The 14098-nt window shown below is 42.4% G+C and overlaps 1 protein-coding gene across 1 annotated transcript; it reads right to left on the reverse strand.

The window, feature by feature from the left end:
- Positions 1 to 83: 83 nt before the first annotated feature.
- LOC306778657 (mothers against decapentaplegic homolog 2) lies at positions 84 to 9228 on the reverse strand. Its single transcript, XM_079270267.1, has 11 exons — positions 9091 to 9228; positions 7602 to 8028; positions 6053 to 6142; positions 5638 to 5831; positions 4718 to 4852; positions 4328 to 4402; positions 3694 to 3747; positions 3319 to 3531; positions 3051 to 3188; positions 2599 to 2743; positions 84 to 2293 (listed from the first exon to the last, which is right to left on the reverse strand). Exons 2-11 carry the CDS (start codon positions 7835 to 7837, stop codon positions 2170 to 2172), a joined length of 1404 nt encoding a protein of 467 aa, XP_079126393.1. The 5' UTR covers positions 7838 to 8028; positions 9091 to 9228; the 3' UTR covers positions 84 to 2169.
- Positions 9229 to 14098: the final 4870 nt, after the last annotated feature.

Below are 14098 nucleotides of genomic sequence, written 5' to 3' on the forward strand. Positions count from 1 at the left end.
TAAACCCATGTTACCAGTCTTCAATTAAGTTTTCAGAGACAAATATCCTTAATACATTCAAGACACGCACACAACATAAAGAATCATGAGAATAAAAATCTTTATTAGTGTTTTGAAGTATGAAGTCTGCATAATATGCCACACGCCTGAGAAGCTTATGGTCAGAAAAAAAAAAAAAAAGAACTGCTCTATCAATACCGCCCTCTACTGGTAAAACAACTGCGACATCTACTGTACTGACTGCTTTGCAAAAAGATTACTGTTAAATACACACATACTGTACTACTGTTATGTATATGTACGTCTGGTCCACGTCAGTTTCTGTAATGTATTTTTTCACATTCATATGTTGTAGGCCAAAGATAAAAACAATGTAACACTGGACCCTAACACATGGTTCAGTTCCCCAAATCCAAACGTCACTAGGTGCACTTAAAGTACAATCACTAGTGCCATAAGGTAAATACATTTACATCAAAAAGAAGGGAGGGGAGGAAACATGTTAAACTCGCAACAGCCACGTAATGACAATAATGGCAGAGTTTAATAAGCTAATAAGTCTTGTTGTACATACTGTATTTTATAGACAGAACAAATACAATACACACATTACCACAGAATGTCCTCGTGTGCAGGCACATTCACTCTTCTTTTCTCATGGAAGAAAATCTCTCTCCCTCCACCCAGGTTTGTGTAACATTTTAAAAGCCAATTGTATCTGGTTAACCTTAACCCGCTTGACTAAGCACCAAAAGGCTACAAGAGGTCACGTGTGTTGTTCAAAAAAAGTGAAGAGATGACTGACTGAATGGCCATTACAAAGTTTTACATGCCTCTGGAATCATTAAAACCACTACAGGGAAGTAGATTTGGGGTTTCAGTTAAATCTGTGGGTGTGTGTACTTTAAATGCACCAGATTTCTTTGGAAAAACAAAGGATAGAAACGGGCTACACATCATGTGGGGCAGTGAGTTTTTTCCAAGACAAAGAGCTGCAATTGTAAATAAATTCAAACTAAACCTTTTGGGTAAAATAAAGGAACGCTCCATGCCCCTTTAGAAACAGCTGTGGTCTTGAAAATATCACTTTAATAAAAAGTGAACGACAGAAAATTTTAAGTATATTTATATATAAAAATACATGAGAATACAAAAAAGTAGCAAAACAATGGGGATATAGGCTAAAAACAGAATGAATTCATTGATACCTTCAATTTCTCCTGGTGAGAAGTTTAATGCTTCACCTTGGAGAGCCCCAGGACTCCCAGTGTTGACAACAGCTGATGTTCTCTGGTCCCTGCCCAGTGCACCTTGCAAAGCCTGGCTAACATCTCATTAGCTTCCACACCAGGCTGTTCAGTGGGGATGTAAATCAACTAAACCAAGGACATGTAGAGTGCCATATAATGACAAAGAAATAAAACTACATCCAGATCAAGTTTGCAGTTCGTTTGGGGTTTTTGGAATTACTTACTAACATTCCTATTTGTCCATTAAGAAGTGCGTCTTATAACGACACACGTCGAGAGTTACAAAAAAAGGGCCATTCTGCCGAAGTCAATTCAAATTTCATAAACACATTGTGGCGATGCCTTCAGAGGAAAGCGGCCGCCAAGGCCATCAGTTCTTCACCGAGCCACCTCCCCCTGACAAAAGATGGGGCCAAGTTTCCCAGAGAAAAGTAAACTTAGGTTCAGACCAATGGTTGGGGTGGGCTGGAACAAAATTCATTTTAGCATTCAAGCTTGTGTTACTCATACAAGCAATCTTCAACACTGAGAAAATATTCACAGATATTTTTGGTATTTCCCCTACTTCCTGGACTAAAAACCAATATACATTTTATTTGTACCACAAATAGATCTAATATCAAGGATTTGGGGAAAAGCAATTTAACAAGGTGCATGACATAGATGGGTAACAAAGTGCCAATTCTTTTTTTTACTGAAAAGTCTGTATGTGTGTGTGAGTGCAACAGTGTAGGTGCATTTGTTTGTGTGTGTGTGTGTGTGTGTGTGTGTGTGTGTGTGTGTGAGGGATGTGGAACTGGGCCACAAATACTATGAATGTTACAGAAAATTCGTTCTGTGGGGTTTCCATTTTTTTCCCTTTTTTTTCATGAAAGGACTCACAAGTTTGGAATTTAATGATCATGTAATGGGGCTGCGTTTAGGACATACTGGAGCAGCGTGCAGAAGGGGAACCCATCTGGGTCAGAACCTTGTCCAGCCACTGCAGGGGACCGTTCAAATGCAGCTCAATCCAGCAAGGAGTGCTTGTGACAGTCTGCCGCCTGGAAACCAAAAACGTACATTTCAATGTCTGACGTCTGTGCTGACACAGCCCTCGTCACTCCTTACAACACGAGACATTTGATGCTTCATGCTAATAACGACGCCAAACTTGATTTAAGTCTTCTGTCCAAGACCATAATGTGGAACTCTTGTGTTTAGGTTGAGTTCGTAAAACATCAGTCAGAATCAATCCCTCATGTAAAAGTTTCAGATCAATTTTCCATGTCGCGATATGCTACGACAGATAAACAATCGTACACCGATTAAAAACAGCCAAATTTACTAAAGCGGTGGCAGTGCTCACCTGTACTCGGCTCCCCAGCCTTTGACAAAGCTCATGCGGATGGTGCACATCCTGGTGAGCTGGTAAACCGCCTCAAAGCCCTGGTTGACCGACTGAGCCAGCAGGGCCGCAAATTCCTGGTTGTTGAAGATTTTTAGATTACAACCTAAAAAAGGAACAAAGAGGCAAACAGACCAGCTGTGAATGTGGGTTTACAGCCAACATTTTGGCCTTTGGTTGGCAGTGATCATTGTGTGTCTGTGGCTAATTATTCCCCAGAGTTTCTGTGGTGTGTTGGGCATCATTGGCTCTGGTTGGCCTTGACCGGAGGCATTTGTCAGCACCAGAACCAGCTCCACATATATATTCATGACCGCTAGCTAGTCTATCATTTTTTTGTTCTGTGGGTACCTCATTGTCAATTTCAGCACATTTCCCAAATTGCTACACAAGTGACATCTTCAGCACCTTACCTGGGGGAATTTTACACACTGTTGCTGGATGCCAGCCATACCGCTGGTTGCAGTTTGGACTCTGGACAAAGATGGCGCTATCACTCAGGCACTCAGCAAATACCTCCCCTCCAATGTAGTAGAGTCTAACTCCTCTTCCTGTGAACGCAGACAGAGACAGAGAGACACTAGAACACAAGATCTGACTTGATCAGTGGCACATTTTGAAAAGCTAGAAGAAACTGTAAAGCGGCTAACAGATGATTGGTTACCCGATGCCGTGCCATACCTATGTGCCTCCGGGTCATCTCCACAGTGGCATTCCTGTTGACATTAGACAGCAGACCCAAGCAGAAGCGCTCAGAGTTTGATGGATCTGTGAATCCGTCCACTGTCAGCGAGGGCTGAGAGGCGTGAAACGTCTCCCCCACGCGCTGGTTCAGCTCGTAATAGGCTATAGAGCACCAGAAGGCTGGCTCAGAGTAAGTCACCGGCTGCAGGTCTGTGGTAGACGATCGAGTCAATTGAAGTTTATCACAATCATCTCGTTTGGATACAACACTGTTCATACGTGGAGGAAAATGTTTGTGTATATAATCTAACTAGACCCTGTGACGTATTACTACACGGTATGCTTGCATGTTCTGTATTGTTTGCATCTTACCCATGCTGTGATTGACAGGAGACACAGTGCTGGGGGAGAGCTCTGCTGGAGAGCCTGACAGAAACAAGACAACAGGAAGTCATTGATATGGATGGGTTCACATTAGACCGTAACATGGGAACCAGGTGGGTCGGGTCAAAGGACTCTGATGAAAGTGGTGGCTGCCCTGCAAAAGAATGCCATAATGATACTGTGAACCTGCTCAATTTGCATGAGAGTGATGCAGAGATGCTGTTTACTGTTACAGAAACATCCCTCAGCACACTTTGTTGAGATAATACAGTTTAAACTACAACTAAATGGATGAAGTATAAAACAATAAGTAGCCTGATGCTGCTGTTATGATTATCATTAACAGCATACTCTGAGGTAGTCAGGTCAAAATCAATATCTGTATTTAAGAAGTTCCAAATCTCTGGAAGAGGATCTGGTCTATGAAACATGATCAGGTCTGTTGAAGCAAAGGAGGGAGTTGAGGATAAAGTCTTTCTTCTGAGTATTGTCAGCCGTTTTGTTTATCACGTAAGCATCTTTAGCAGATGTTTTCCATGAAAACGTACATTTGACTTTGACCTTTCTGGTGAGGTGAGGCAGGCTCACGAGGAAAGGAGAAGGAGTCGCTAGTCTCGGGTACCTGTGTCCATACTTTGATTCATCTGTTGATCGCTGGCCTCCCCATCCTCACTGATGTAGCCCGGTGGAGGCGTTTCTGTTGAAATAACGGACAGAAAGCGCTGTGGGGTTATCATATTTTAATATGGCTGTTTAACTTTCTGAAATAATAAAAACATGTCAGTAATATTGTTTTGCTGATGTCATTAGTAAAAGAAGAAGAAATGTACGACAAGTTTCTATTTGATTAATACAACACCAAATACAAACTAGATGCCATGTAATACACTGCACCCAGAAACCTACAATAACAGTTCATTCATTTTCAGATTTCATTTTGTACATTATGTAACCCTTCAGTACATTAGTCAGATAGAGTCCCTCCTCTCCGGTGCAGAGATGATTAACTCACCTGGTATATAGTTGTTTGGCGGTTCGATTCCTGCAGGGAAGTTTGTGTTCTCAGGTATGGAATGAGTGTAGTCGTCCAGAGGTGGCAGCTCTGGCAGGATTTCTGAGTGTCTTGGCACAAGAACAGGAGGCAGCACTACAGCGTTGGGCAAAAGTGTCAGAAGAAACGAGTTAGACACTTACCAGCTCTATGCTTTTCAAAAATAATTGTCAGTTAGTTTTGAACTGTTTTAAGAATCAAGTACTTTGAAGTTTCATTGTTGTGGGGAAAAAAAACCTTTGGAACAGCAATAATAAAACACCAGTAAAACTTTAAACTGATTAATAGCTTGTTAGTAAGGCAGATGAAGGCAGTTTCCCTGCAGATTTTAATATTGGCCATCCCTGAAACTCTTAAAAAGGACTAGTTTGTGTTTTAGGGGGAACACTTCTTTGCTTTCTTGGTTAGAGTTAGATGCAAAGATTAACATTTGTTTAACACTGTATAAGGCTACAGTCCACAAATTGACTGTTCTTCCCTAAATATTACACACACTAGATATAATGCATTAACTGGTAGACTTGGACAGAGACGGGCTAGCTGTTTACCCCTGTTTCCAGTCGTTATGCTAAGCTACCTGGCAGCTGGCTGTAGCTTCACATTTAGCATACAGACAAGAGAATGCCATTGATATTCTCATTGAACTCTTAGGAAGAAATTCTATGATTGTATTCCTCAAAATGTCAAATTACTCCTCATACAACCAGACCAACACTTTGGCTACTAAGAAGTTATTCTGCATAGACGATGACAGATTCAGTTTAGCGATACAAGTCTCAGTGGGAGCAAACAATACTGCAACAATAATGCAATAGACACTGCAATACGAAGAGACGTGCATGTTTTAGGTAACAAATGTCCACTGGACCAAGTCGACTCACCTGGGGTCTCCACCCTCTGGTAGTGGTAGGGGTTGATGCAGACCTCATCCTTCTTTAGATGGAAGGCGTACTCACAGGCCTCGATGGCACGCAGCTCGTGGTGGCTGTGAAGGTCCGGCCATCGCCACAAGCGACAGTAGATAACATGGGGAAGCCCCTTCCTGTGGGAGACCTGCAGGCGGCCATCCAGGGATCTAAGTTGAACAGCAAACAGGAAATGGAGGTGAGATGGGGAGGACAGGGGAGAGGGGGGCGACACATAATATGGCAAGGTAGGGGAGGGAAATGGAGATGGATTGGATTGAGTGGAGACGAGAAACAAAAGATGTTCTCAATGTCCGTCACCTCCAACATTGTAATGACAACTCTCCCACAACAAAGTTGTACGCAACACCATAGAATAGTTGATAGTCACCTGGTTTGGTCAGGGTAGCTGTATAGGCCTGATGTATCCCATTGTTCTATCGTATTTGGTGTACTCAGTCCCCATATTTCAGAGCAATTGCTGTGCACAGAGAAAACAACAAAACAAAAAACAAATGATAAACATGGCTCATTCAGAAATATCAGTATGGGTAATGTAAACATGAAAAGGCCTCTTTTATTAGTCTCGTGGCAAAATAAAGACATCAAATTAATTTTCAGCAGTGGAAATGAAAGATGGGAATTTCAAATAAGAGAAGCCTTTTTTTGAGAGAATTAAGGAAAAACAACGACATGGAATCTGCTAACACACAATGAGTGAGACAAAGAGCATTCTTCAACTATGGCATTGCATCAAACGCTTAAAATTACTGAAAACCTTTTCACTACAGCCGTTTATGTCAGCGCTCATCTGGAGACATTCAAACAAACACTAAGACACACAATAGGCCAAAAGAGGGGGAAAAGGGAGGAGGCAACCTTGGAAGGGAAAAAAAGAATCAATTTTCTGACCTTCTCAAAACATTCACAAGAAAATGAACAAAGACTTAGAATAAAAACTTGGAATGAGGACAAATGGGGAGTAGTTGCTTCTGAATAATAAATAATTCTGCATATGAAATGCTACAAATGCACAATATTTACTAGACTTAATTACTTTGGTGGGATCTCAAACAACATTCAAAATTTCAATTGTCTGATTCATGACAGGGCAAGAAACCAACTTTTGTCTACCAGCCAATTCAACTGCAGAAAACTAAATGCTTAGAGTAGAATCAGTCTAAATCTTGAATGGATAATGTCAAAGTGACAAGCAGGGAAAACAAAATCCTCAATCACAATCAAAATGTACCAACAAAAGTATGGCTGGTGGCAAAGCCTCAATCTGGCATTATTTTGTGCTTGTACCCTCTCTTGTGTAGCTGTCCTCTCTACTAGTCCAGGCCTCCAGAAGAAATAATTTCATTCAGATCGAGCCAGCCACTGTATCTCTACAAACATAATAGTGCGGCCTAGAACAATTCTCAGGCGATAACAACCAGGCGGCTATCTACAGACATACAAACATCTGACACGGCACTTGACGGCACATCAGTGCGGAATGAATCTGTTAACGTGGTGTTCCCACTGAGTCTGGGCCATCAAGGCCGGCTGGCTGATAAAGAGAACAACCTCTCTCATCCTTTAAATGTCTCTCTCCCCATGAGCTTAATACAAACTATCTAACTGTATGTACAGTAGTAAATAAACAGGGATTTGATGTATTATCAGCTCATCTTTAAAGAGCAATTCATGTTGCACTATTTCGCATCCCAAAACAAACTGTTTAACATTGCAATAAGCTTTACATGTTTGGTAATAATCACTGGAAATTATGAAAACAGCATTAAGACAAGAGCAGTACAAGATCGGCATCTGCCACCAGCCCAAGATTTCATGGTTGTATATTACGCAGCAGTCTCAAACCAAGTACACTTGCAGAGACGTGTAGCATCAGCATTCCTGATTCTAGTTTGAAGAGAAAGTGTTGGGCAGTGTACCTGGGGATGGTGACACACTTGGTGTTGCAGTTCTGTGTGGTGATAGCTTTCTCCAGCTCATCTAGCTGGCCTGTTTTCTTTAGCTTCTTCACTAAGCTCTTCACAGCCTTCTCGCACCACTTCTCCTCTTGCCCATTCTGTTCTCCACCGCCGGCTCCACCCGGGCCACTTGTCGACTTCTTCCAGCCCAACAGCCTCTTCACCACGGGTGGGGTGAATGGCAAGATGGAGGACATCTTAGCCGGACAAGCCTCGAGTCTCCAGAGGACTCAAGACAAGCGCACACACACACACACACACACACGCACACACAGAGGGGACCTGGAGCTACAGTTTGGGCCCTTGCTCTGATGTGGCCCCTCTAGTGACCAATGAGTCACAGGGTGGACGCCAGTGCTAGCAGGGTTTATTCAAAAGAGAGGGACACCTTGGGAGAAAGTCACACACAAAGTACATCATTACAAACAGAATAAAGTACAGAAAAACAACAACATGCAGCCTCATCAAAACAGTATTAAGCATGCAACTTAACTTATTACTCAATGAAACTTCGAATATTAAATTAAACTGGTAAGATCGTTTTGTCAACAGCATCGCAAACATTACACGACTGCCTCTTGTGTGAAGTTAAGCATTTGTTGAGTTGAACAAGCAGAGCTGCTCCTTTAACGTTAGCTTGTCACAAACATTGCTCGACATCCAAGCTAGTTAGCTTAGCATTCAAACTTATAAAGTTAACACACGGCGTGTGACTCCGTGCCTAGAGGCAATCACGACTAGCGTCTAACGTTGAAGAACACGTTGGATAACACAGTGAACACAATCAATTGAACATGAACAAGGAGAGTGTTTTGTGACAGGCCCCCACAGTGCTAACACTAACTGGCTTTGGGAAGGCCGGCTGCTAGCTATCGGGAGGGAGGGAGGGGGGGCTGCTTGACTCAAATCACAACAATAACTTCACCAGCGTTAGCTTGCAGAGTGTTAAATAGCAAAAGGCTTAATGGTCTCATCGTTAGCTAAAATCACAAAGCTAAAACCTACAGTTGACGTACCTAAGCAGACCGGAGGCAGTTTAAGGAGATGTCCTCCTCTAGCTAGGTCGGCTAACGTTAGCTAGCTTAATTGAGCTAGCTGCCAGCTTGTTATCAAAAATCCTTTTGTTGTGATCCACAAAAAATCCTCCTATGCGCAACAGTCAAGTCGCGCTACTTTGCTACCTAACGTCGGCTTGTCCCGGCTATCATTGATCCAACTACACAAAATATCGCTTCAAGAATTCAAACACTGTAATGTTGTATTTCGACTTAGCCATTGAGTGTTCGTGACTTTTATTAAAATACAGACACGGCACCAAAATGAGTTAGCATCTTGGACGAACTCTTTCAAACTGAGTACTGGCTCCCGCTGGCTAAAGGACCTGCATCTCTTACACAAAACAACATGCTTCAAAGTCGATAAAAACAGCTAAAAGCATTTCAATAGTTACCCCAGTTTTAAAGTCCAACGCTCCGCTTTTTGAAAGAAATATGTGTACAGCCCTCTAAACGCCTTGTTGACATACAAATGCCTGAACTGTATTGTACCACAGCTAATTTTGACAAGGCTTGAGGGCTCCTCTCAAGTTGCTACCAGTGCTACTGTGGCTAGTTTGTCAAGTTAGGTAGACCGGAACAAAAAAATAAACTTGATGGTTACGTACGAGCTCGTAATCCCGCCTTCTCAAAAAACTGATTGGAGGATTAAAAAACAACAGGCTGGCAATGTCTTTGACACTGGTTGATGTTCTTGGATATCTTTATTGTTTAGTTGACAGAGTTTATATCTGTTTTTTATATCTAAGGTCAGGAGGCAAAAGCTATTTGTATTCAGCATTTTCTCAGGATATTAACTAATTTACATTTTTAACAAAATACATCAGTAGATTGACAGCAAAACATAAAAAAATTAATTAAAGAATGTCAGAGTCAGGTCCAGTGTGAGATATCATGTTTTTACTTCTGTTTATGTATGATATGATTACCCCACCAGCTGCACAGGATCATCGGACAATAATCATTAGCTCCTCCCCTCACTCAGGTGTTCAATTAGGTTATATTGGCATCAACTGGTAGCCTTATAAAATGCTATGCCTGAAGCTGTTTCAGGCAGTTGATCCGGTTTATTCAGTCTGTGGCAATGGGGGGATGTTTGCTTCTGTATGCCGTCTTATTACAATTGGCAGGGCCCTTGCAAGGTGAGACAGGTCTACCAAAACTAATTTCTCACCATCTACAAAAGTTTTACAGGAGAGATGTATTATCTGCTATAATTGTGCCTTTACTATTGTGACATTTTGTGATCCAAACAGTTGTTTCAGCTGGAAGCAATTCTTTGAAGTGTGGCCTGGGCTCCCAACTGTGCAAGGATGGCTCTGAGTGTGTCCTATACAAGCATGTGTGTGATGGAGAGCCTGACTGCAAGGATGAGTCTGATGAAGAGGACTGCATTTCAGGATGCAATGAAGGTACTGGACTGGAAGTCAAACTATTTGTGATTACTTTCTGATGTTTGCTTTAACTAACTTATGGGATTGTGTTTGTCACATTTCTGTGACTGGCTAAAATGTATGACTATCACTAAAAAAAGGTTAGATGTTAGATTAGACTATTTTAAATTCCAATTTGGCATGACTAATACAATGCATGACTTGTATGATATTTATTAAAACAAAATCAGCAAATTACTTTGAATCAAAATATTTGTATTCTTTGGATTTTTCATGTTTAAGAACCTGGAGGATTATCCTTAATAGTAAAAATAACAATTCTTGCTTTAGGGTGAATTAGCTATTTTAGCTGAAATTGCAGAGGAAACACTACAGTCGTAAAGTCAAATGCTGTCAGATTTTAAAAACACTTAAATATATTAAAACACTAAATGTATTCGGTACACCCAGATTAAACTAATGCGGCCTTGTCCAACAGCCCTCAATGTATCCTACTTTCATTGTTTGTCATATTTGATGATGGGCTTTACATATTATGCAATACAGTTCGACAGGACTACAAACTGCAGCCTGTAAAAATGATCATACAGTTGACTTGACATGTCTCAAACCATTTAAAATGAATAGCTGTACTTTCAATAAAGTAGGCAGTATTGCTTGCTAGGTGTACCTAATAAACTGGCAACTTAATGTATAGTATATTCTGTAATAAAGTCCCTTTTTCAATATACTTGACACACGTAACATGTCTTTTAATGTAAAATGCCTGCAGATCAGTTCCAGTGTGCTCATGGGAAAAAGTGTATAGACAAGGACCAGGTGTGTGATGGTACGCCTCAGTGTCAGGACCGTTCTGATGAAATGCAGTGTAAGAAGCAGACACAGGGCTGTGTTCATCACTGTGACAACAACGATCGCTGCATACCTGCCAACTTCCTCTGTGATGGAGAGAAGGACTGTTTAGACGGCACAGACGAAGCCAACTGCGGTACGTTGAAATGATTTGAGAAGATACAGATCTCTCACAGGAGATCATTTACAGCCATATTTCACACTTTCATAGTATGCAGTCTTACGTCCTCATGTTAACTCATTGAATTTAGCATCAGAGGACCAAGAGGAAGACGGGTATGAAAAAGTGGCCAGTTCAACCTCAGTGCCTGCTACCGCTGTTGGTGCCGCAACTCCCATCAAGTGTCCTCTTGGCTCTAAACTGTGCAAGGATGGCTCTGAGTGCGTCCTCTACAAACATGTGTGTGATGGAGAAGCAGACTGCAAAGATGGCTCAGATGAAGAAGAATGCATATCAACATGTGAAGCAGGTAATCTGGTGGCTGGTGGGTGCCATTTACATGGGTCAAAGAATATTGCTTGATTGCCCTCTAGTCGGTAGTGTTCATTTTTATGTTTTAGCACGTCAGCATCAAATACCTTTCAAATGTACAGGATGTTGGTGCTGAGACAGATCAGCAATTTGACTTCACAGTATGTACTGACATTGAGGATTGTTGGTAAATCATATTGATCCGACTGTAGTCTCTAAACACATGGATCTGAAGTGACGTTGTACTGTATTGTCACTGCAAAGAAGTACGTAATTGCGACTCATTCATGGGTAGTAACGCACTACATAACTTGCCGCTAAATTATAAACTCAGCTCTCCCGACATTCTGGTTTTGCCATGCGTCTCCTGCAGACCAGTTCCAGTGCGCACATGGAAAGAAGTGCATAGAGCAGAGCCAGGTGTGTGACGGCGTGCCTCAGTGCCAGAATCGCTCGGATGAACTGGGATGTGCCAAGCGGATGCAGGGCTGCGCTCACCAGTGTGATGACAAGAGGCGCTGCGTTCCCAAAAGCTTCCTCTGTGACGGGGAGCGGGACTGTGTGGACGGCAGTGACGAGGCAAACTGTGGTACGTTGTCATTGAACAAGGAAGTTAATATATATGCTGTCTTAATTGGTTCTGCTTGTATAGGACAACTTTTGTGATCGTTGGACTCTCTACCTCTCCTGCAGCGGACACGAGCTGCAGTGACTCTGAGTTCCAGTGTATCAGTGGCAAGTGTGTGTCGGTCACAATGCTTTGCGATGGTCACCCAGACTGCCAGGACCGCTCGGATGAGAACGGCTGCACCAGCCCACCGGTTTGCACCACCAAACGCAGCTGCCCCCAGAGCAAAGAGTGTCTGGTACAAGAGTGGATCTGTGACGGAGATCAGGATTGCAAAGATGGCACAGACGAGAAGGTGGATGTTGAATGCAGTACTAAGATTGTTGTGAAAAAAATAGACAAAGTTCTGTGTTTGACCCTATTTATAAGAACATATTTACTTGTTACAGTCATGCATGTGAAACAAAGCTGTAAATCGACACTGACGAGGGATTTTGAAATACTAGGCCTAGTTCATATTGAAGAATTTATCATACCTCTCAGCCACATCAAGGTCAAAGTTCAGGCTCAACACTCGGAGCTGGTAGAGTTTCTGTGTGTCAAGAGTACTTCCGTTAGGCAAATGCCTGTGGTGGTTTTAAAGCCAGGCATCTAATGGTCAACATGTATGTAGCGTCTTTGTTGGCTCAATTTTCAAATCAAATTTTGACTTTAAGTGCCATTTTGGATGGCGGTAAAATAATCCATTGGTTCTTCTTTAGGATTGTCCTGTGGCGAAACTGAACTGTGGTACGTTCCAGTGGTCGTGTAAATCCAAGATCAAGTGTGTCCCTACAGCCTGGAGGTGTGACGGCATGAAGGACTGCGACGATGGCAGTGACGAGACTGAATGTGAGTAGATGTCAACTATAGTCGTTTACCCATTGCCGAAAATAAATTAAAGTGGTTTACGTGAAGTGAGGGTGTAATCTTAAAATGCACAGCTCCAGTTTGAATCTAGCTGGGGATTTGTTGTATGTAAAGAATCTCTATTCACACGGTTTGAGTCTGTGTACTTTCTAAGTAAGTGAGAAATGATAGAAAGTGATGTTGTGAAGGGTAGAGTGTGGAAACTCTTTTTTTTTTTTGTGATTGTAAAATATTTTCAGGGTCCAAAATGAGACTCTTAAGAGCTTAACCATTGTCTTCGTTTGTTAACGTTCAGTGAAGGGTTTTCCTCTTATTTATAATGTGACTAAATACCTGTAAAACTCTTAACAGGTGGGGCAGTGACATGCCTCCCTCACCAGTTCCAGTGTGGCAGCCAGGAGTGCCTGGATCCAGTCCTGGTGTGCAACGGCGTCACCAACTGCAAAGACGGCTCAGACGAGGGGGGCAGCTGCCAGATGAACTGTGCGGCGGCAGATGACAGCCGCTGCTCCCAGGGCTGCTACGCCACGCCACAGGGAACGGTGAGGACCCTGTAGTTCCAACTTTGTGTGGTTGATGTTAACCAGTCACATCTATCCAGCCAGTCAGTGGGTTAAAATGGAAAGTTAAAGGAAGAAATGCAGTAGAAACTGAATTGTGACTGTAGCCGGACAATGTTTTTGAAAGACCGCTTTGGAAGCGTTCTTTTTAATCAAAGTGAATATCATAACTACGTAACCTTTGACAAGTGATTAATGTAACTGTTGCAGCTCCTCTGATATGTTTTTTTGTGTTGTAGCATTGTCGCTGTGCACCAGGGTTCAGGCTGATGGAGGACGGGCTGACCTGTGCTGATATCGATGAGTGTGAAGGCTGGTGGCCAGGCGTGTGCAGTCAGCTATGCATCAACACTCTTGGCTCATACCAATGTGACTGTCACCCAGGCTACATAATGGAGACTGGTGGACACCACTGCAAGATTACTGGTAAAGTCTTTTGGTAGACCACCTCCTTAGTGGGCCAGAGAAAGGTGTTTGCATCATTGGGAAATGCACGTTTCATACAAATGCATTTCTTGCTGTCAGTTGGATGAGAAGATCGATTCCGCTCGTGTCAGTCTGTTCAATATGAAAATCACCCTACCAGTGCCTCTATAACTCACAAATTGGTGTCTGTCAGGTTCCATGGCAAAATCATCTCACTTCCGT

Source organism: Melanostigma gelatinosum, assembly GCF_949748355.1.
Source record: "Melanostigma gelatinosum genome assembly, chromosome: 6".
NCBI classification, from domain to species: domain Eukaryota; kingdom Metazoa; phylum Chordata; class Actinopteri; order Perciformes; family Zoarcidae; genus Melanostigma; species Melanostigma gelatinosum.